Raw genomic sequence first — 25,864 nt, forward strand, 5'->3', positions numbered from 1 at the left:
TAAATTTATTTATGCAGCCTTTATTTTTTTGTTTTTATGTTTTCAAGTATTCTTTTTCTGTTATTAATAAAACCCTCAATTACAAAAAAAATGTTTAACCTATATTAATGAATTATTTTTTGTAGGACTTGATATACAGAATGCTAGATTTTGATCCAAAGACACGTGTTACACCATATTACGCGTTACAACATAATTTTTTTAAACGAACAACTGATGAGGGGACCAATACTGGTGGTGCTGCTGGTACAACAAGTCCTGCTGTATCAACGATGGTTGAACCAGTTGCAGGTTCTACAACGTCTAGCAGCTCCAGCCAACAAGGTTAGTAGTTTTTTGTATGTATATTTAATGTTATTTAAATTATTTTATTTTATTGTTTGTCTGATTAGATTTGCTTTTTATTCTGAATTTGGTTTATCTTATTTATTTTTTTTTCCCCTATACGTTTATGATTTTTACATGCTTATGACTTTTTTTTATGTAAGTAATCACAGCATTTGTGTTATCTTTCAATCGTGAGATTATCCATTAAAATTAAATACATATATATAGTTATTTTTTGAATTATATATATATATATATATATATATATATATATATATATATATATATGTGTGTGTCTTTTTTTGCTATTAGTTTCTGTTACTCTATAGTTGGCAAACTTGATATGATTGACATAGTAGTCCATATTTTCCCATATTATAGAGTTAAATGTGTGGATGTATTTTGGCATAATAGTTTAACAATGTCAGTAAACATCACTATTTATTGCCTTACTGTTTCCTAATCACTTGTTTTCACTAATGTTTTTGTTAATCGAGATAACTTTTTTCTTATGGATATATTTATATGTATGTTAGGGATCAAGATAGTTTGTTAGTACAAACATGAATAATTTGGTGGTAGTCTAATCAAATAAGTTGTGGTTCAATTTCAAATTAAATTATTTGAAGTTTATAAAAAAATAGATGACTACACTGCCAACTCAAGCTATAATGGACACCTCATCTTCACTGATCAGTAAAAGTCTCCTCATTACTATTTGGTGAAGTTAAATACAATATTTAGTTACGGTACCTAACCTAATGCACTATTGGCTGTAAAAATGAGGTAACTATAGCACTTTCAAATACTTGTCTGTGGCATAGAGCTTCTGGTGCAAGTGATAATTGTTACTAAATATCCATGAATTTATTGGTTTCAGATTTTTAAATTCAATATATAAAATTTTTACTTTATAATTTACATTTTGCTTATTAAAATTATTATGGTGCTAAATAATAGGCTAGTTGACTGTTTTTAAACCAGTTTACATTATGCCTCATGGTCTATTTTATTAAAATATAAACATAACACATAAACGATCATTCAGACGGTGTATTTTGCATTTTTATAAACCAATTAAAATTTTCCTGCTAAAACGCTCTAACTGTCATGCCCTTATTTGTATGATCAGCTTTAGATTTCAGCCTTTTGTATGATCAAATGTTTTAGTGGAATGTTTCAGATGTTTCGAAAATTACTAAGTTTAAAATGAATTCACAAGTACTGTGTAGTGTCTCAGTGTGAAAGTACTACCATTAAAACTCCAAAATATTGTTTATCTAACTGTATACATGTTTATTTATCAAACTGTATGCAATCTCCCACAAACTTTATGTTCCAGGCATATTTTACATTTGATCGTACATATTTTGCCATCACGCTTTAAGTGCACGTAGCTCACAGTATTATCTCCATACAATGCTCTTGAGGACCTAAAATCAAATTTAGCCATTATTATAACTATTTAATTATGAAATATGTTTTTCTTCTGACGACTAACCTCAAAAATAATATGGTCAAATATTACGGTTATATGCTCACTTAATAGCCATTTGCTTAATAACCCATCAACCAATAATTAGTTAGTTATTTAGTTCTTAGAGCACAAAATCAACAAACATAGACCACCGTAAACAACAATCTGATGTTTTGCGAGACCGTCATGTGCTCTGATTGGTGTTTTATGTCACATGACCAATGAAATTTATTTTTTGAAAATAATAAATAATCTTAAATAAATTAACAAATTAGGTTCATTGTCGATATTTTTAAATTGAGACCAATTGTAGAAAACAAAATTGTATTAGGTTTCGCCTTACTGTCATCTAGCCTATTCTAATTGACACATTTTGAGTTATTATTCGCAGCTTATATTTGTTAATCAATGTCATGGTTTTATATATTAACAACTGCACGTACATTCTATGTATTATTTAATTTTATTCGTTTTTTTTTCATTTTCTGATTTTTTGCTGTTATATAAGCACTTTAGTAGTGCATCTAACCTTCAAACAAATCATAAAATAGATAATATATTTCAAATGCAGAGTGTCTGGGCTAAAGGTATCCAACAGTAATGGTCTATATTTAGAAAATCAGATTCCAAATTTGACAATTGTGCCTGTTATTTTTCTCGCACATGTGAAAGGTTGCCTAATCACAAAATAACAATGTATCTAGATAATTAGGTTTTTGCTCAAACAATGCATTATTTCTGCAGCAAACTGATATCGTATGGCAATCATTTGGTTTAATGTGATGGAGTTGTAACTTGTACATTTGCAAATGAAGCTGCTTATGAACTATGTCATGAACAGTGGAATGAGGAATTTTCAGAACTAGCCCGCCTAATTGACATTCCAAACTTTTGTATGATTTCCAATTTGTGAAATCAAACTTCCAGTCTCTCTTAATCCACTGATGAATACACTTGGATGTAGGTGGATCGATATTCCATTCAGTTTGTACACCCCATTTAACACACATAACTGATGTGAAACTCCACTAGCCAAAGCACATGCTGAACCTTCTACTGGGGTGTCCACATCTCAACTGACTACAATTTGCATTATGAGTTGGCTTCCCTGTGCGTGCATATTCTGCTGACCTTGAGAGTATACAAAACAAATCTTGGTGATATTTCTTTCCTGTTGACTGAGCCTATGTTTAAGAAATTATTACTGGTTTCTAAATATTGGCCATTACTTCTGGATACCTTTATAGCCTGGACACTCTGTATTAAAAACTTTTTTAAATATAAAAAAACAAGCAAGAATGCTCCATTTATTTGTGTGTGATTAAAATTGTTTAATCATAGCTTAAAATTTTGAGATTTAATCTAAGATGATAGTATGAACTACAAAAACAAACAGGTAGTAGCGAACCAAAAAACCATTAATGTAACAGTTGGAAAATAAGGAAGTGAAAAAATAAATAGAATTAAATCTATTAAACTTATTCTGCTACTAGGAGGCATTTTATTAAAATATTTGCCAATTATTTTTATATGTAATTTTATTTTTCTACGCTTTTAATAGTATGTTTACTGTTTTATATTCTCACATAATTTTTTTTCTTCAGATTATTTTGTTTTTCAGTAATAGTGTGTTTTTTTATTTATTAATTTGGTATTGATTCAGAATTTGTCTGTTGTTTGTTATTTAATGATTGAATGATAGGAATAAATGTGTGGATTGAGTATTGTTTCTTCGGTCAGTGAAAGGAAAGAGAGGAGATGCTGTATCATGATATTTGAATTACACATAATGTAACAGTCAAGTTCCCAGACTGACGCTAATACAAACAGAAACTATCTAATATTAATCAACAGAGTAGTTAGGTAAAAGAATGTTAACTTATGTGGTATGATTTTGTGGGATGATTAGTTTTTGCTGTAGCATTACAATAGAACAAAGTTAAGTAATAATTCTTTTACATATAAAAATAGTAATCTATCCTACATTTTAAGAATGCTTTACAGTGAAGAATGTTAATGTTAAATTCATGGAATTTATTAAAAAATGTTTAGTCCAAGACCTAATTCTGAGAGATAGCATGTTCAAAATTTTTTTCTTCTAAGGATAAAGTTTAACATCAGTTTTGTTTCTTATTTTTTTATCATGGATAAAAAAAAATCAACAGTACATCATATACCAAATTTGTTAAATAGATTTAAGAATTTGTTAGATTTGTTAATTAGTAGTACTAATGATGTTTTGAAAAGGTGCATAATAAATGGTGAAAAGTTGTGCATTAGGTGTAATTATGTGTATCAAGTAGACAAATTACAAAATGAAAGTTTGATCCGACCTTATTGAACTTTGAAAGTGAGAATGCAAATTATGAAAATAATGATTCCATTCTAATCCTAAAGATATCAAACATTAAAATTTGTTTTGTAAGAGCAAACTATTAAAGGGGTATTATTATAAAGAAATTTTGAAAAGATTGATTAAAAATTAATAAAACAAGTAAATACGTTGAGGTTAAGACTAGTGTGAAAAAATTGAGAATACTATCCAACCAGTCAACCAACTAAAGATTGATTACTAATATAAGGGATTTAATGAAGGTAAGTCTGGATTTTTCCATACAATAGTGCTTCAAATGATCAATTTTTTTTATCATTTTCAACAGAATTTTTTGGAATTTTATAATAGTCTGTCCATTTTGTTTGTCTGATTTAACATAAATTAACACCTTTTTTATATTAAAAGATTGTAATGACAATGAGACACACTTGAAGTTTGAAGTTGTTCTGTAAATCCAACAGACTCTCAGAAAATTTGGGAAGAAGTATTTCCCCATGTTTTTTATTTATTGTATAAGCATTTTTAAAATAAGCAGAAGGTGGCAGGGGTGACCATATTGAATAAAGTTTAAAAAATATTGGTCAACCTAATGTAAATGTTATTTTATGGATTCAATCTGGGAACTTTCTTGTTGTACTTTATGTAGTATAAAAATGCTGTAACATCAATTGATATGTCTTGCTATAATGATAATAATATTATCCAAAATTTCAAACACCCATATTCCTTTTATTGGATTTTTCAGAAGATTAGTTGCAATTGAAATCTAAAATGAATGATGAAATTTTTTTCAATTACCGCATGAATATTTATAGCTATTTTTCTACCAGTGATGTTCTTCTATACACTCAGTAAAAGGAATGCAGGAGCTGAAATGTTATCTATGTAGTGATAGTATTAACACATGAGGTCACAATTTCCTTGTTTTTTTGTATTTTGAGTACTATGATAATTTTATTTCAGATAAATTAATACTTTTTTCTATGATAAATTTGAAAAATGGGGGAAAATGCCATTATAAGTAGTTTATATTAAATCAGATTGTTGGATAAATTTTCCTGTTGGTTTTGACCATGTTCCAGCTTTAACATTAAAGTTCTAGCAGTTATTTAATAATATCTCTCTGTAATACATAATGGTACATCTAGAATAATTTATAGGATTTCACCTTGTTAGTGTTTTATTTTAAAATTTTCAGCCCAGTTATGTATTTCAGAAAAAAATATGCTGATTTGTTTGCAGGTGTGGTTTATGTTCATGTATGAAAAAAACTATAAATGATTTTTTTTTGTTTTGAAATTACATTGTAATTACATGCAACCTTTAACTTATTTATAGATATAATATAAATTAACAGGGGAAAACTGGTCCTACAAGAATAAATCCTCAAATATTAATTGAATTTACTCTTTCAATACACAGTCTGTCTCACAGGAAAGGTGACTCATGTGAAATAAAATACAAGATGTATTTTTAGTTTATATGACTTTGTATTCAAAATAGGCTCCTTGTGAGTCAATACACAACTGGAAAGCAGTGGAAAAATTGCCCAAAACAATTTTAATACTCAATCTTTGAAATTGCCTGCAGTACCGTGGTCGTAGCCTTCTGGATATCTGAAATCGTGTCAAAATACTTTCCTTTCATTGCCATTTTCAGTTTTGGAAATAACCAGAAGTCACATGGAGACAAATAGGCGAATAAAGAGTGTGTTCAAGCGCCATGATTTATTTTTGTGCCAAGAAATCACGTACGATCTTGCTTTTGTGCTCCGGTTTATTGTCATGCAACAAACACCATGCTGCTTGATTCCAGTATTCAGGTCGAACCCGAACAATCCTCGCCTATAAATGATTTAAAACACCCAAGTAGTATTCTGCATTCACCATTTGACCTTCTGGAGCAAATTCTTTATGGATAATTCCTTTTGAATCAAAGAAAGCAGTGAGCATTGTCTTGACACGGCTTTTCTGCATGCGCACTATTTTCAGTCTCGGAAATTCTGGACCTTTCCATTTGCTTTGGTGCTTTGTAAGTGCTTTCCAGCTTTGGTGCTTTGTAAGTGGCTCTTACTGAAAACACCATGTTTCATCACCTGTTACGCTGCATGACATGAAGTCTGGATCCCTAGGGACCAATCTTTTCATGTCTCTGCATCATTAAGATTGCCGAGTGGAACACAAGTGTTCCACTCGGTAATCTTTTTGATCTTCAGTGAAAGAGTGGAGCACAAAGCGACAACATATCTTCTTTTTGCCTAAATTTTCAGTTAGAATGCGATGTACAGTTGTAGGAATTCCAGTGATCTCCTCAATTGACCTGGTAGATGCTCAATGATCATTTTGAAGAATTTCAGCCACTTTTTGAACATTTTCTTCTACTCGGAACTGTCGATGATGCTCCTGGACGTGGATCATCTTCAATACTCTCTCTACCATCACGAAACCTTGCATACCACTTAAAAACATTTTTACAACTCCTTGCTTCACTACCATAAACAGTTTGTATAATTTTAAAAGTGTCTGTGGCACTTTTACCCATTTAAAACAAAACTTAATGTTTGCATGTTGCTCCATTGCTCCTTTCACAACCGAAGTACAAAACATACTGTTAAAGTTTACAAAATGAAATGTAGTCTTAACCAATTAAAAAACTTAAAGAACCTCATTAATAGGAAAGTATACACCCTTAGTTGAAAAATTTGTAGAAAAGTATTCAGAAAAGAGTGGAAAAAATGACAAGATATGTTATATAGTAATAACAAAGAATTCACAACTTACTGGCTTTTACCGAGATGAGTGAAAATAGAATTACCCTAGATCTCAGAATTATGGTCATAGCACAGAGTAGTACTACCCATCCCACCTGTAAATATTTAAGCATAATGGTAATTGTGTTACTAGCAGTACATTCTAATTTAATTACTACTAAAAGCTTTTGTATGCTTAACTTCATCTACATTGAAAAGTGAGGAATTGTGTTTTTAATTTGCTGATTATTAATTTTAGTTTTGCATTTTTAACTTCTTAGTGAAAAATCATATTCAGATACCTGTAGTTATGAAAACCAAAGCAGTATAGTGTACCTATTCCATGTGAACAAGATTTTTATTAAATCAAAAATTTAAATTTGTTTTACGGTGTTACAGCATTATTAATTTTACATATTAATTAAAGTTAGCAAGTGGTTTTTTAATTATATGTATGAATGCTAGGTATATATGTTTGTTCATTTTTTTTTTATGTAACAAAAGTGTATTACATGGTAAGATAAAAATTGTTTTATTATAAGGTAGTATTATTGTTTTTTGTTGTTGTTTATTGTTTGGTACAGATGTAGTCGCAGGCCCTCTTGTTGCACGATGACTAGCACTGGGTATTGGCTCAGCTAGTGTCGTCGAATAGATATAATACATTCATACACACAATACATATATGAAATATACAATTAAGTATCTGTGTATCTAAAAAAGTAAAAAAAAAAAAAAAAAACAAATCTGTAAGTCTATTCACATCAACTAATTCATAATTATAATACGTATATCTCTTATTTTTCCCCAAATTGTTGTTGTTAATTTTGTAATTAATTGTTATTGTTGTTGTTGTTGTTGTTGTTGTTATAGTAATTGTTTTTGTGAATATTTTATCATTTTCTTCTTAAAATCTTCCTTTCCCTTTTGTTTATATGTTTACTGTATTCCCCTTTTGTCTTTTTACAGAACATGTGTAGCATGAGGTGAGTTAAAAAAAAAAATTTTAATTGAACTTTGTTATTACTGCATCAGTTGAGTACAGTTTCATTTTCCTGTTAATGGGGTAGCCTAACACTGGACTTAAGGAGTTAACATCTATAAATCGCATGTTTTTGTTTTGTTGTGGATGTGTAGAAGGGTTTTTTTACTTCTTGTTAAGAATCTGTAATTTTTTTTTAAATAAATTTTTAAATCCTTACAAATTTTTAGAGAAGCTGCCATAACAATGTCATTTGATGATGACTTGCATTTATAATGTTTCTTCGCTTCAAATAATGTTCATTTTACCCAGCTTTTTGCATTTGTTTGTCTTAAGCATTGTTTGTTGATTTGGGAAGTAGCTGACTTTTTTTTTTTATAATTACAGTTTTCCTTTTCTTTTTTTTTGGCAACATTAATTCTGTCTTTATTTGCTATGAGAGCTTCAATTGTAACTGTTTATGATTAAGCAGGTACAGAGATGGTGGGGGTTACTTTTTAATGTTATCAGTTTTCTAGCTTAAAAATTTGAAATATATTAGATCACAGAAAGGTTTGTACCCTAATTCTTGATTTTGGTTGAAATTAGCACCACAAATATTCAGGAATGCCTTTATTATACAGAACTATCCATTTTTAATAATAAACTTTTAATAAATTTCCTTGATAATTTGTTAAGTATTATGATTTAAAAATTCATAAATTTTATACTCTCTGGCTGTGAAGCGTGTGCTTCAAGTCGATAAAAAAATAAAATACACTTATATTTATTTCTCTTCAGTGACGAAGGGAAATCAAATGACAACAGTATATGTTGGAAAGAGTAAACTCCCAAGTAAAATCTCTAGGCTGCCTTAGTTGTGTATACTTTGTACCACTGATGCACTTGTAACAAAGTTTGCTTTTATTTTTTAACGCACTTCATTTATATACCTGCATATACTATTGAATTGTTGGCAGTTTTTCATCCCCGTTAAATGTAATGATTTGATTGCTGTTTTTATAACTTTTTATTTATTTTGACTTTCTAACCTATATTATGTAAAAAAAAAAAAAAAATACCTATTACACTATTATGTTATGAAATTATTGAGTTTTTTTTTTATATATAATGTATAGAAAATCAACTTTTGTTTCAATCTTGTACATTTATTACCTCAGTATTATTTCTTACTACCTTGAATGAATCTACTTTTATCATTGTATCCTTGTTGTTGTAATTAATTCCTTCTGCTCTGATACATACCATTGTTAACTGCACCTAGATGCAACTTGGTGATTTTTTTTTTAAATTAAGTTTTAATACAGGTATTGATTTTGCTTTCAGTTTGCATATGTATTAAGTGAACACAAACTTGTTTTTTTTTTTTAGAATTAATTTATTTAAGCTACTACTATATAATAAGATACCTATATTATTATATTAAATATAATAAATACCTGTCAACATTTCCAGTATTTTTTGAGGTTACTTCCAATTACTTTTGTTATATAATACTCTTTAAAACGCCCTAAATTTTTCTGGATGGCCAAAATGATAAATTTACTTTGATAAAAGTTTACTCCATTGAAATCTTGTATTTCATATTTTATTACTCTTAACCACAACAAGGTGTGATAAAAAAAGATAAGGTTGAATCAGACTCCTGACAGAATTTAATATTTCTTTATTATGTATATTATAGCTGAAGCAATGGATTACATTAAACCTGCTCTCATAGTAATGCATTTGTATTTAAAAACAAATTGTTTTATTTCATAAACTATTTAGAAAAAATAAAACTATTTAAAAGTAAATCATCATTATGAGACAGGTACTTTGAAAAAGTATTCCCTTGTTATTTAAATTTTGGAAATATGCTGGATTCCTCATCAACTACTAGTGTTCCAGTTTTACTGATCCACTATTACAGTACAGTTATATAACTGTATTATAATGTTATTACATTGGATGGAGAGTCAGACTACCATACAAAATTGGCTATTTTTTGTGCTGATGTGGCTACAATCAGCAGAATGTAAAATATGTTAATATTTTATCTTGATTATAATCTATTTTGGCTAATGCATTTACATTTTACTACTAATTTTTATTTATTTTGTGACTATTTTTTTTTTCTGAGTAGTGGATTTTTATTTCTATTTTGATGTGAAATCTATTTTCCATTTATAGGATTTTTTGCACTCTCAATGAATTCCTCTTCATCACATGGCATTCTGTTCAGCTTTTCTTCACATTTTGTAATTGTGTATTAATCTATCTGTAGCACAGCATTTTGTTGTGCAATAATTGTTTATAGCACACAGCTATATGCTGTGCATATTAAGCAGCATGATGTTTAATCATTGTTCAAAATTAACTGTAGAACTTATGTTGGAAACATGAATATAACCTTGAAAAGTCAACATTAGTACTGATAATAAAAGCACTTTAAATAAAGCGGATATTTTATTTATTGGATAGATATAAATATTTAATGAATTACTGAATTTCTATATAAAATTATAATGAGATGTAGGAGAGACATAGAATAATTTTTTTACAGAATATTAGGTTAATGTTAAAGCAAAATTTTAAGATTTGTTTTGTAATACCCTCAGAGGTTCAACATTAACCATAACCCTTCACAGGCGGCGATGTTTTATGGCTGTGGGCGGAAGACATTTTAAAAAAAAAATGTTCATACAAAAACTATTGCTTTTAACTAACTTGTGCTTTTGCTGAATTCTGCCACTAATCTGGTTAAGGAATACTGTTTAATTATCTTGCGAAACAAAGTTCATGCAAAAACGGCAAAACTCTCACTGAGCGCCCTAAAATTTGCAAACTATAGGTTATGATTTTGGTTAACTTTTTACATTGAGTTTTTTTAATGTAAAAAACACTGAATAATAATAGTAACATTGATGATAATATAATAACAATAGCAACTTTGAATAAGTAGTGCACCTAGGCAGGGAATAATATAATATGGTTTTATTATAAAAAGAATAAAACCATTTTTATTCAAAGAGCGAAAAACACAAAAAAAATAATGCAAGTGTCTTGTTATATATGCACGTTCACTGAACTCATCTGGTAACTGAAATAAAGTGGTTGGTTCTCAATCACGTTCTCACCTCAAAATGATTGAAACAACATCTCCTGCCATCTCTTGGAATTTATACGTAACTACGTGAAGACAAATAGCCGGTCACATTCAGAGACTCATATTTGGGTTTCCGTCCTCCAGTGTAAGTACAGATAGCTCATATATGAGTATCCGCCCACGAAGGGTTAAATAAGTTATTACAGTTCATGAATAAAAAATCTAATGAACAGGACCTTTTAAACTTATTATAATATAAAAAATCAAGATGTATTTTGATATCTTTTTGATGATATAATGAGATAACTACTGCGTGGATTCCATTGTTGTAGTTTATATTACTCAATCCAGCCCTTCTAACTAGAACCAGAACCCTCAGGGCTCAGGTCAGCTCAGGTGAATCCGGCAACCAACTCGAGGGCACCTCAGAGCCAAGGGGCCTACCTCCTCAACCTTTGCACTGCATGTTATCCTCATGGTTGTGAGAATAATACTGAAAAATAATAATTATAGCATTCAGGCTTTATAGAAACCTGAAAAAGAAACTAAATTACAAAAGATAGAATAATAGTAGCTCTGGTAAATAAAGTACACACACCTTTGATGACGAAAAATTCGTAACTTATTTCTCTGCTGCGATGGCAGAAATAATGAAGTAAAAGGATTAATTTTTTATTTCCTTAAGGAATATCTTAAATTCACAACTTTATCTTTCTTGGGGGTGAAGAAATAATGAATATTTTTAATATCTTAATCTTCTAACGAGTTAGGGCCTTGGTCAATGGCTTAAAACCTTCTCTGTAATAACGTGAATGTATCCTGCAAATGTTAAATTAATCTGTTAGTTTGTTCTTGCGTGATGTGATAACAAATAGACTATATATTTTTATTTCTGAATAACCGTGATCTGTTAGATTAAGATTTTGCCTAATGCTAGCAAAAGTTAGTCTTCAATGTACTAACAAATACCCCATTCGAATTTTGAAAATTGAAAGACTGTTTGCAGAGATGTAATAAGAACACCCCATTGCATCTCCCAAAACAGCACCCCAGGGGCACCCCATTTGTTATCAGTTTATTGTGATGATTGATCTAACCTCCCACAAGGTGCTTGCATACCTCACCACTCTAGCCTCACATGCATTCCCCAAGAGAAGCCCATTATTGTTAAACAGCAATTTTTTTAATTTATTTAATATTTTTTTATTTAACGTAAAATTAATTCTATTATTTTTGTAATATTATTTATTGATTCGAATCATCATTCAGTTCAAACCCGGTTCACACAGTGATAGAAACTAGCAGCAGTTCATTAAAGTTTATGCTTCAACCAGCAAATCTCCACTAATACATTTTTTTTGAGATGAGAATTTTTTCAAAATTTAGAAAAGCATATTCTGCTGTATGATTTGTTAAATTTATTTGTCAAGTAATGACAACATAGGGTGTACATAAACTTGGCATAGATAATATAGCAGTTGCTATAAAATTCAGCCCTTGAAAACCCTGTCTTACTAAGGGGTGGGCTTTAGAAGAAAAAAAAAAAAAAAAAAAAAAAAAAAAAAAAAAAATCATCCAATTTTTAGTTTAGAAAGTTGACAGGTATGGAATTAGATATCAGTCGGTTTGCCTAAGATAAACTCTGGTTCATTGATTTAGTGTTGCAACTGTTCAATCAGACACCGTGTTTTAATTAAATAATTTTAAATTTGTAATTTCTTTATATCTTTGAATTTCTGAATTTCTTTTTTTATTTGTTAAAAATAAGTTCCTCTAAAGTTTAGTTTATAAAAGCAGTTAATTTTAAACTGCAGGTGCAGTTTAATTTTATTCTCATTGTAGAAAACTATATCACACATTAATAACATACAAATTAATATAATTATAAAAAATGAAATGCCATCATAAAATTTTTAAGAATAATTATATGTATATATTTTAAATTCTGTTAATATAAACCACCTAGTACTGCTACTGAGATAAGACAATCTTACCTTAATTTTATCACGAAAGTACTTTCAGGGATCCTCAGTCATGAGTGAAATATTTAATTAAACTACAGTTTAACTTCATGATAAAAAGTACTTTCATTATAAATTAGTATAAGATATGGCTTATCACAATATTCTGTACTAGGTGGTTTATATTATTAAAATTTTAAATTATACTTTAAAAATAATATATGTAGTAAATTTATATATATATATAAATTTATGGTAATTTTATTAAAAAAGAATTCCCATGTTGAAATGTTAAATAGATCAATGAACCACAAAAGTAAAAAGTGAAAAATCTGATCTACTTAAATATTTATTTTCTTTTTCAAAGTCATGTTGTTACTGATAATTGTTCAAAATAAGTTATTTTGTTGAAGTGTTAATATAAGAATATAACTCTGAAGATAAACTAATATCTAAAAACATTTAAAATAAATAGTTGGTAAGTAAACCAATTTTTTTTAATTTTTTGCTGTGTTCGTTCATTGAGGTATTATTTGTATGAATGGCATTATATATTAAAATTAATCTTATCATTTGTAATTGGCATGAATTTTCTTATAGTTTCTATAACATTTTTCACATTTTTAGTGAACCTGTTTCTCTCCACCAACAATTACTACTAGTTTTATTCTGTACCTTCCACTCTTCTTCTTGCATGTTCATTTATTATAGATCAGCAAAGTAGTGATGGATCATTTTGTCTTATATCATTAAAATATTTATTAGTAAACAGTATTATTTTATTATTAATGTCATCAGTGGTTGTCAATTTTCTACTTTTTTGTTTTGTTGATATTACCTTATATTTTATCTGCTATTCTGGTGATAATAATCTATTTGGTTGTTCACCACCACCACCAAAAAAAAACCTTTTCATGATTATTTTGTCTTTCAGTGTGTTTCTTGTACTGTGTAAAGGCAATGTATAATGCATTATTTCATAGCAGCAAGGTGGTACATTAATGTCAGACATGTTTAGAAAATGTCGATTGTGAACAGGACGTACGAGGGTTATACATGAGTACCTGATGTCAGGAGGACATGCACCGTATGCGCACAATGCAACTGCCGCATGACTGTGCACCACATACTCATAGATTGCATATGTTATGCGGCGTTGCGTCTTAAATTTAATCTACCCAGAAACATCCGTGGTGTCTTGTACAATGATAATGAAATTTTAAACCGGATGTTTCTATTTCTGCGTAGTACTGGGTTAATACAAAAAATTTAATATTGTCGTGTATATTTTTTATGTTAGATCTTTCATGGGTTTTAGTTTTCCTTTTAGTCTTTTTGTTATCTGAGAATGGGCCCTTTACACCCATCTCGGACTTTGTTAAATTCTATTCACTTTTGGTTTTATTTTTGATTTTATCTGTGATATTAGTTGTAAGTTTTATTCATGTTTTAGATTAGCTTTATTTTATTTTATTTTTTAATAAAAAAAATTCTAGGCGATGATAATGCACAGGCGTTTTTCGTCCCAAAAAAAAAAATAAAAATATTGTTAGACTATTATAAAGTAATGAAAGTTTTTAAACAGTTTTTTTTTTTTTATAAGCAAGACCAATCTTACTACACTCAACATAGTTCCCATCAACATAAGGCATTTACCAGATATTGAAGAATCTTTGGTTATGTTGTAGCTTGTGAAGAAAAGAAATTCTACATCAGTCATTCTTATGATATTATTGATGTCATAGCATTGATCAGTAAGGAACCTGCATTTGTTTTCCAATGCAGGAATAAGTGAAAATCATTCGGCACTAAGTCTGGATTTTATGGGATGACATGTTTTCTTTACCCAAATGATATGATGAGCTTTTGGATTCAAGCAGTACCATATGGTTAAGCATTATTGTGAATAGAGTATTAATCTTAGCGCATCACAGATTTCACAGTTCTTGAAGATTGTTGACTGTTATGGAAAGTTACAAAATCATGAAAATGTGAATAAATTATTGTTAACAGCAGATAACTGATCTTTCTGTACCTCATACTGAAAAGATTTTCTTATACTTTATTAATATGTCCTACTAATTTTATCATACTTCTTTAGTCAATGAATTTTCACCATAAATGTCACTAATCTGTGCTTATTCTGTTTATTCTTTGTTCTTTTCAGATTTTTTTTAGGTCCTTTAAATTTAAACTGTTTAAAAAACTGTTTCTTTGCTGCAGCAATGTCCATAATAACTATATAATTTGTCCAAGGAGCTTAGTAAACAGAGACAACCAAAATACTCTAAAGCTGCATTTGGATATTGCTTTAAATATTTATTTCCAATCCTTAACTTTACTGTAACAAGTTTTAAATATCCAAGAGACGACATAAAGTACCAGTTACGGTAGTTTTTTTTAAAGTAATGATTCACTAAGTAGTAAGTCATGTCATAAACAGAATAAAGATGTCTCTTTTAAGAGTGGATATCATTTATTCATTATTCATGTTTAGTAAGTTTGGTATACTAGCATGCAAATATACCATATTTGTTTAAGGTAATAATTCATTTTCCCTTATTCTAGGATGGGATACATTTTATTCTGGTTAAGCCAGTTTTTGGGAGTAGCTTGCATCTTTCATGTTAGATATTGAGGTATAGAGTATTAATCTTAGCGCATCACAGATTTCACAGTTCTTGAAGATTGTTGACTGTTATGGAAAGTTACAAAATCATGAAAATGTGAATAAATTATTGTTAACAGCAGATAACTGATCTTTCTGTACCTCATACTGAAAAGATTTTCTTATACTTTATTAATATGTCCTACTCATTTTATATATCCTTACCTACTAAAAAAATTACTAAAGTTACTAAAAAAATCGAACATTTTTTTAGTAACTTTTTTCTCTTTTTTTTTTTAGCAAACTTGTTATTAACCGAATGATTAATTCAACCTTTTCTATTGCCATTAGCAGCTACGACCTCAGTAGCATTGTAGAGGTGCCCCTCCTGAAAGTTATAGTATGTGTAGTTGGTTCTATCTTTTCAAACAGAAGCATATATTAGAGTGTTGTTTCATTTTGATACATTAGCCAGATAAAAGTGTGCGATCTAGAATTTTTATTCCTCCATTTTGTACTAACTTAATTAACTTTTTTGATGATAATAGTAAAATAAAAATTATTAAAATTTCAGTTGAAAATAAAATTTTTTGTTAAATTTCATAGTAAGTTACTCAAAAAGAAGCTACCTGGGTTGTGCATATTTAGAAATAATGATATATAGTTGTCCATACCAAAAGACGAATGTAAGAAACTATAATAAACAACTACACAGTATGTCTGATAAGTTCCTGAACTAAGTTAAATAAAAATACAGATTTAAAGATAAACAAATTTACTCCCATCATCCCTCAACATTATACACTGGTTGCAGTGTCAATAGAGCCTATAAAACTCTCTGGAGAAATCGCTTTGTGGGATCGCCTTCAACTGTTCAGTGCAAGCTCTTTGGATGGCCGGAATGTCATTGAAAAAATTGCCTATCATCTTCAACTTGAGTTTCGGGAACAGAAAATAATCTGCAGAGCCAAGTCAGGTGAATAGGATGGGTGGGATTAGACGGTGATTTGATTTGCGGCGTAATAACATGTTAAAACTGTTGCCATGTATGCCAGAGCATTATCGTGCTAGAGAGTCAACTGCCCGGATCCCAGTACTCATGCCGGATTCAACGAATGCGATGCATCAGGCATTTTATTACTTCCAAATAGAATTTAGAATTCACATTTTGACCAGTTGGGACAAATTCATGATGAATCAGACCCTTTGTGTCGAAGAATGCAATCAACATTGTTTTCATTCTTGATTTTTGCTGCCTGATTTTCATTGGTCTTTGTGCTCCAGGACTCAAACCAAGCTGCAGATTGACAATTTGTTTGCTGATCATACAAGAAGCACCAGCTTTAATCCCCATTTACAATTGTTTGCAAAAATTTGCCTCGCAATCGGCAGTTTCAACAAAGCCCTGATCGAAAGAAGGAAGCACCTGCTAATGTTCTTCCATCAAGAAGTGTGGAACGAAACAAGAGCACACCTTTTGGCACTTCATTTTTTCTGTTAAAATTGTATGTACCGCATCTTTACTGATGTTTAGCTCTTCTGTCATGGCCTGAAGGGTAAGATGAGGTTGTTTGAGCAGCAGCATGCACACTTTTGCAATGTTTTCATCATAACAGCTGTTAGCAGCCTCCCACTTCGTTCGTCATCATCCAACCACTCTCTGCCATCTTTAAACTGCTTCCACCACATGCATGTTGTAATACGAGATGCGGCTTTCATCACCTAATGCTTGCTGTATCATAGAATAAGTCTCGATGAAAGATTTTTGAAGTCGAACAAAATTTTATTGTGTTTCTCTGTTCCATGTTGCGAGCACACACAAGGTCACATGAACACACATATGCAACTGAGTATAACTTAAGGCTGGAGTGACATGTTAAATTTTGTACTCATTAGACATCATATTACATAGTTTCTTGGTTGTCCTAGAGATGGGTTACTTGTATAGACTACAGAAATTTAGTTCGGGAACTTTTAAGACCTACTGTGTATATTTTTTTTTTGTCTTCAGTCATTTGACTGGTTTGATGCAGCTCTCCAACTGTGTATATGGGTGTATGAAATCATTCCTTTCAGAAAAAATAATAAATGTGTGTGTGTGTGTGTGTATATATATTGTATTTCTTATAATCAAAAAAAACAAACTTGAACAATCCAGGTACAGAATTACCAAGTAAATGAAATGGCACTTAACTTATTTTTCTTTTCTTTATAACAATAGCACTTTTGCGAGATCCCGCATCATTAGTTGTATATAAATTATATAAAATTTCATATCAAAACATTTTTTTTTTTTTTTAAATTAAAAGATTAAAATTATTGTCATATATAGAAAACATAAGTCAATTAAATAAAATAATTAGAAGATTTATACCATGTAGCCTGGCCAACATTACATTATTCAATACAGTCATTACATTAGTCAATATATATATATATATTATTTGTACATTATGTAATATATATATTACAGTGAAAGATCAATATCTGGCAAATGTCGATATTCTCTAGTGAATGTCAACATGCCAAATATTTTGGTCTTTCATATTTGCTATTTTGAACCTTCGCCAGTGTATGTCAACAAACACAGATAAGCTCTGGTGGGAGTCAAAATGACAACTAGAAATTTAAAAAAATCACCCAACACCAATCTAATCTCTAAGGTGAATAGATATGAGAAATCCTTGTAAAAAAAAGAGGAAGTTTAAATTTAAGTCAAACATAACCTACATTCGCATCACTCATTAACCTCATTTAATTAACATTAAATATGCAAATTATATATACATTATTCTCCAACATTGGAGGCAGTTAATCAAATTTTCAGCATTTTATAAATTGAAAGGATCAATCAGGATATACAGAATGTTTTAAATGTATGGATGAATGATAATGATATAATATGTGGTCAGATGGTTTGCTCCTTGTTAAATTTTTTTATAAAAATATTTTTACTCTACTTTCACCATCAGTGGATGCTGAATTTTATTAATCGACCCCGGTGTTGAAGAATAACATTACAATTTGTATATTTAATGTTAATTAGACAAGTTAGTGAGCATAGGTTATATTTGGCTTAAATTTAAACTTCTTTTTTTTACAAGGGTTTCTTGTAATCTATTTCCTTAGGGATTGATATTGGGTGATTTTTTTATTAATTTCTAGTTATCATTTTGATCCCCACCCCCCACGTATTTGTGTCTATTGACATATACCATTGAAGTTCCAAATGTATAGTAATATAAGCAAACATTTCGGTCATTCACTGACGTATTTGGTATGTGTTGACATTTAACAAGGAATATTGACATTCTCTAATTTCAATCTTTCACAATTTTATATATATATATATATAAAATTCATTAACATATTGACCACTGTGTTGATAAAATGTAATATAAACCAACAAAACACAGTAATTAGATAAGTTAATATTATAAGTTTGCTTATCTAATTACTGTGTTTTGTGACATATATATATAGGTGTTTCCAAAATGGTGGACTGGCTATACTTTTTCAGATTCTACTTGTAAAACTAAACAAAAAATATCATTAGGTAAAATGGCAATTTCTCCTTCATTCTCCCCACATCAGCCAATGCTAGAATACTACAATACTAGAATTAACAATAAATAAAAACAATTAATATTTAATTAATTGAACATAAAGTGGAGGACATGAAAACAGACATAAAATTACATCAATTTTCTGCCACAATTAGGCTATTTATTTGTTAACTGATTTAAAAAAATAAAATGTCACCTTGTTCCAAGTAAAAGGCTTAATATTTTATCAATAACATACATTTTGATAAAACTAATATTTATGCAGATATAACGGATTAAAAAATAAACATGGCCACCGTTACAGGTATTTAAGTCCTGATTTTTTGCTAATTTTAAAACTTTATTACCAAGATGCTTACCAAATATTAACGTGATTCCATTATTCGAACTTGAGATATACATTTATATGTAAAAATAACAAAATGGCGAACAAGGGTAGAACGAAGGAGAAATTGCCGTTTCCCTAAAGATATTTTTTGTTTAGTTTTACAAGTAGAATCCGAAAAAGCATAGCCAGTCCACCATTTTAGAAACACCGTTTTATATAAGCAGAGTGTTTCACCAAGAAACAGAAAGAATTTCTGGACAAGTTCTACCTGTGAAAATAATGAAAAAAGTTTATATAAACGTGGATCCGAAAACACTTCATCAGTGAGTTAAAACTGGTGAAAGATTTCACAGTGATTCTAGCAAAGAGTGAAATAAAGCCATACTGAAATTCTACGAACCCAGATTAAGGGGTAAACTTGATGGTTTTTGACCTGACAAATTGAATACAGGTTTCAGAACTCTATCTGCAGTGGTTTTTGAGAAAACTGAGCTAGAACAAAAAAAATGGTGGTGAAATTTTATTGTGTTTTCCTTGCAATAACTTTGTTGCACGGGTAATAAATAAGTAAAAATTTTAAGTAGAGAATTTAATTCTTAACAAAGTGATGTAAATAAACACAATTAAAAAACAAAATTCATAGCGTTTCTGGACCCAATGTTTATATAAACTTTTTTCATTATTTTCACTGGTAGAGCTTGTCCTGAAATTCTTTCAGTTTCTTGGTGAAACAATGTATGTATACATACACACACTCACTCACTATATTCTCATCCACACAGAATGTACTAAGCAGGAATTTATTTATAAAATTATATATATTTTTCATTGGATTTATGCAAACTGCTTCAAAGAAATAAATAAAGATGGTTTACGTACTTTAAATTATTATTATTTAATATTTTATTTATACATTTGCTGGATTTCTCTAATTAATTCAATGAATAATATTAGTTGTTTTGTTCAGAAGTAGAATGTTATGGTAGTTACAATACAAATGTGTTTATTTAGATTACATTTTAATGGAATTTTAGAAAAATAGGCTTATTCATATTAATCATACAGGGGTCATATTTTCATATCCCTTCATTGAATACATTTTTCATTTAGAAAATAAATAATTAAAAACTATAAATGCGTATGTAAATTAGTGTATACATAATTTATATTTGTAAATGTTTATGTACGTAATATTATGGCAACTACTGAACTAAGTAGGGCAATCATTGCAGTATTTATTTGTAATAATACTTTGCCTACTGGTCAGGAATTTGGTCAGCATCAGCTGACCAATCCTATCCCATTACTGAATAAAATTATTATTATAAGGTAAAAATTGATTTAATCAGTGTTACAAACCATCTTTTTTCAGTTTTTGTATATTTTTTTTTTATATCCATACATCAGCTTGAATTATGAACAATGTTGCAGGACACTTGGTTCCTGCTGGAATCAGTTTCCGTGGAGCCCGTGGTGGATCAGATCAGTCAGCAAGCAGCAGTACATGTAGCACCGGTCAACAGCCGATGAGTAGTGGCCATCATGCGCACTCAGCAGTACCTCCTTTACCGACTGCAATGGAATGTGACCCAGCATCTTACCCACATCATAGCCATTATCACCCGCCACCCAGACCACCTTACCCACCACGTGTTACGACGGGAGCATCATTTGCACCGTCATCATTACCGTTGGATCTTGTTTATTTACCGTCATCAGGTAGTGTTTTAACATCAGCTGGTTATTATCCATCAGGACCTAATAATAATAATAATACGACTGGCACGACAGGCAGTGTGTCAGCATCATCGTCGTCAGCAACACATCAAGATAATCAAGATCAGGAAACGCCAATGGTCGGTGTTTGTGTACAACAAAGCCCTGTTGCTAGCCATTAACCTTTACTGATCTGATTTAGACCTTAGACTAATTTTATATATTATATATATATATATATATATATATATATATATATATATATTTAAATATATATATAATAGTTGAATTAACTTTATATATGTATATATATATACACACAACTAATGGAGAAAGAGCAAAATGTAACTTCCACTAAGACTGATTGATTGGATTATATGTGAAAATTATTACTATTATCAATATTAACTTTATTGTATTGTAAATAAACATAGATTTAAAAGAAAAAGGAACATAAACAACAGAAATACTGTAATTAATTAATAATTAGGAGATGTTGATGCATTGTTTTCATTATAATGTTTGATTATTTTTAAGAAGAAAAAGAGAATGAGGAAAACAATCAACTGTGGTATTGATTTTTGATCGTTCCAATAGGATTGATGGACATTTGCACAGTATACATCTAGTTTTATTATTATTTGATATTAGTCTTATTAATTATTGTGACAGCAAGTGAGATTTGTTTGTTTGTTTGTTCGTTCGTTTGTTCATTCATTTGTTTATTTTTAATTTGTGAAATTATGATTATGATCACTATATTATTTTATTAATTATCAGTGGTGATTACCATTATTGAAAGTAAAAGTTAATTGAAGTAAAGTAAATTAATCTTTAAAAAATTTTTATTATTATTATTAAAAATCAAACAAAAAGTAAAAAAAAGAATAATTAAAACCAAAACAGGGTTATACTAATGATGTATAAAGAGTACATTATTATGTATTTTCCAGAATGTGATGTGTATTATAATGCTTCAAAATTTTTATTAAGTAGATATGACATACCAGTCCTTGTAGATATTAAATGGAATGTATTCTTTTTGGTAATTGTAGAAGAGGGGTTAAGATAATATTTATTGGTTTGATATCAGCAAAGTCTGCTAGAGTAACCCCCTCCTAGGATTCCCAAGTTATTTAAAAAAGGAAAAAATGAAGTAAGCATTTTGAAGTTTGTCTGATTTTTTTTAGAAAATGTAAAAAGCTCATATAGACAAATTGGAATTCTACTGCATCAAAAGAGTAGATATTTTAAAGAAAAAAAGAATGTTTGCTAGTTTTTAATTAGGAGGGGATCAATTGTTCACAGAATTCATTGTCTGAATCCATTTCTAATGAGGACTATTTGTCTGTTTAATATAATATTCCTAAGTTTTCATTTCAACTAGCTGTTTTTTTCCCCTATCTAGAAATAAGTCAACATTTTCTGAATATTCAGGGTACCCAGCCCTTCGAGACTAAATGATAAGGGAAATTCTTTTTTACATATTTTGAAAGTATAGATCTTTAATAGGATGAGCTATTTACTATATAACGTAAAATAGATAAACTTTATTTGTTGAATAATTTGGTTATATATCATTATTAATTAATTTTTTTTTGTCACTTACGTCACAATTTTCTTACCATTAAAACTGCAAAAGTGTACATTATATTTTATTAGAAACATAATATAACCTCTTTTTGGTCAAATTCCAAGACTGCTTTTTAAACAACATAGGATGGAAGCGTCAATGTATATATATATATATATATATATATATATATATATATATATATATATATATATTTTAAAAAAGATGAACCTGAATTCTATCAAAAGACAAATTATATCAGATAACTCAGGAAATTTAAAATAACTGAACTTTCCTAATTACTATTTTTTTCAAGCAAACTTGCTTAAATTGTTTTATTCAGTTGATGAAATGAATTGGATTGAAAGATTTTTTTTTTCAAAATTCGGTTAGGAAGAAAATTGAGCTAATGAGGTAATGCTTTCTTCCAATAAGAGAGAATAGAATAGGAAGGGAAGTAAATGACTGTCAAATATTGATAAGTGTGAATTTTAAGCTTTAAGTTTGCAATAATTTGAATTTTAAAATAAAATATTAAAAAATTAATAAAAATAAATTTTTACTGTCGGTCTTATATCAAGTGATTAATGTATAACTAAAATTTTTATGTATTATTAAAAATACTATGATGTTTAAGAAGTTAACTCTTTTCCAAATTAGCTTCACACATTTTAGGAGGTTATGTATGTTACAGTCAGTTTGTCTGTAAATAAATCAGACAATGCCTGAAATTGATTATAAATTAAAATTTAACTATTGGTGCTTAGATAAAAAATTCATATAGGTAATACATTTATATAATCCTAGGATCTAGGATACCAATATGCTTTATTGGGCTCTATATGTATGTATATATATATATGAGAAAGTTTTGTATTTTTTTTCACTAGAAAATCTATCATTTTATTGATTTTTTTATTTTTAATTTAATATTTTTGTTTTAAATTATGACATCTTGTTAGGATAACTTGTGTATATATTAATTTATAAATGGTTTTAGTATAAGTTTTAATTTTATCAAATAAGAGAGATTAACAAAAAATTAAAGAAAAATAATATAATAAGAAACAGTGAATGTTTATTTTTTTCTGTTTCTTTTCATTTATTTTTTACTGTTCAGATTTGGAGATTAATACTGTGACTTAGGCTTTTAGAAAAAAAGGATTTTATGAAAAGTATAACTATTTTAATATCATTACTACACTTAATTTTATTTATTTTCTTTTTAATTACAGTACGCAATTCTCTTAATCGAGCTTCTATCAATCAACATATTGAGATGTGAACATTTTTCTATTATTAAAACACCTGAATTAACATTATTACATGTATTCACTGTTCATCATGGTAGCAAAGTTATCTGTTTAAATAAAAACCAAAAATGTTTTTATTTAATCTGATAAATCAAATCTTTTATAAATTTTATTACTTAAAATAACCAACATAAATATTTTTTTTATTAATTTAACTGCTTATTTAAAAAAATAATTAAAAGAACCTTAAAAATGTTTCCGATTTCTATCCTGTTGAAGAGTTTTATTTGTTACATATATTCTTTTTAGAAAATAATAAATATATTTCTCAGATAGAAATCGGGAACTTGTAAGGCATAATCAGTTATTTTTTTATAACAGCAAGTATATCATTCTTATAAACTATCTGTAAAAGATGGATCATGTTTCTATTGTATTGGCTATAATTACTTATTTGTTTAATTGTTATTAACTCATATCCATTAAAATTTTTATAATGATGAAACAATTGTTGAAAAAAATGGTAGAACTCATGACTAATTATACAGCTTTACTGTGTGGAATATTATTGTATAATTTAATCTGTTATGTTTGTGTATTCAAAACCGTATGCTATTAGCAACCTTATTATAGTTAAATTATAATTTTAAATTAATTACCCCCTGTCACCTAATTATACCTAATAATTATTACCTATCATACATTTTTGGATTCATGAGCATGTTTAGGAAATGATTCACCAAATAAAATCTGAATAATATGATCTGAATAATATGTTTTTTCATTTATTTTGTAATAAAAAAATATTGAAATTGAAGGCCTGATGTTACACAGATTTAATATGTATTATCAGTAAATCTGGAAAGTTAATTACATTGTTATAAAATTCTGGTTATATTTGCTGTATTTAATTAATATGTTTGTAAATTGTTAAGTACGTCTGTTTCGTATTTAAAAAGTTAGCACATCCTGATATAATTTTCCTTTTTTTCCAGCGAACAATGAAGTTATGTTTTTATCTTTTAATATTTCGTTGTCTTAATGTAATATTATGTTTATAAAGTATATATTTTTATTTTTCATTTGTTGATTTGATATTTTTATCTTTATTTTAAACCTTAGCGGGGGTCACATGCCAGACACAACAGGAGAAGTGGTGCACGGTCTTTTTGACTGGTAATTGAAAAACCACTTCAATATTTACAGAAGATGATATTATTACAAAACCTATAGGTATATCTTAAAATTAATAATGACACTCACTGTATTCTCTGCTAATTACATTGAGATGATAATTGAAAATAAAAAATTAAAAGTTCTGATTATTAAAAATAGTTTACAATTAGACCTACACTAAATATATGTTTATTTTAAATAAAACTTATACAGCTAATTCAGAATAAAACTCAGGTGTTGAGAAATAATGGTGTGGAAAGTTTAAAATTTAAAAAAATTCAAAATTGCAATAACTAAAAATAAAAAATTTAAAGTTCTGACTTTTAAAAAAAATAATAATTGCGCTAAAAATAACTTGAGTTCAAATAAAATGTATACAAATTTTGTGAAAACCAAGCTTGTATGATAAGGAATATGGTACAAAAAGTTAAAAAAATATTATATTCTCCGTCAGTATTTCAGGAACTCTAATTAGCGAGATTGGTGCCACACGTGACACAAGTGGTTGTGCCATGCTCTTTGCATATAAAATAGTGGAAAACCAAAAGCTTTGTTTTCGGTTTTCTATTTTTCTTTGCGTCACAATGAATACACCAACCTGGTCCTTCATCCTTGGAGCTGGCCTTTCTTCTTCTTCCAATACTGGCATTTGTCTAATATTTCATTTCAATGAATGAGTAAGTGTGATTGAACACTGCAATGCATCAAATAATTTTTATTAAGAA

General features: G+C 28.8%; 1 protein-coding gene across 2 annotated transcripts in view; it reads left to right on the forward strand.

Moving 5' to 3' along the window:
- The window catches only part of mnb (minibrain), a 403,438-nt gene extending 380,551 nt beyond the window's left edge, over positions 1-22,887 (forward strand). Inside the window, exons 8-10 of one of the 2 annotated variants that reach the window (XM_075376583.1) lie at positions 126-324; positions 7,858-7,874; positions 20,853-20,991. In XM_075376583.1, the coding sequence (XP_075232698.1) occupies positions 126-324; positions 7,858-7,868 (210 nt within the window). In that variant the 3' untranslated portion in view covers positions 7,869-7,874; positions 20,853-20,991. Of the gene's footprint in view, positions 1-125; positions 325-7,857; positions 7,875-20,852 lie in introns of both variants that reach the window. The other variant, XM_075376582.1, reaches the window with a different exon arrangement.
- Positions 22,888-25,864: the final 2,977 nt, after the last annotated feature.

Source organism: Lycorma delicatula, chromosome 10 (assembly GCF_047948215.1).
Source record: "Lycorma delicatula isolate Av1 chromosome 10, ASM4794821v1, whole genome shotgun sequence".
Lineage (NCBI taxonomy): Eukaryota > Metazoa > Arthropoda > Insecta > Hemiptera > Fulgoridae > Lycorma > Lycorma delicatula.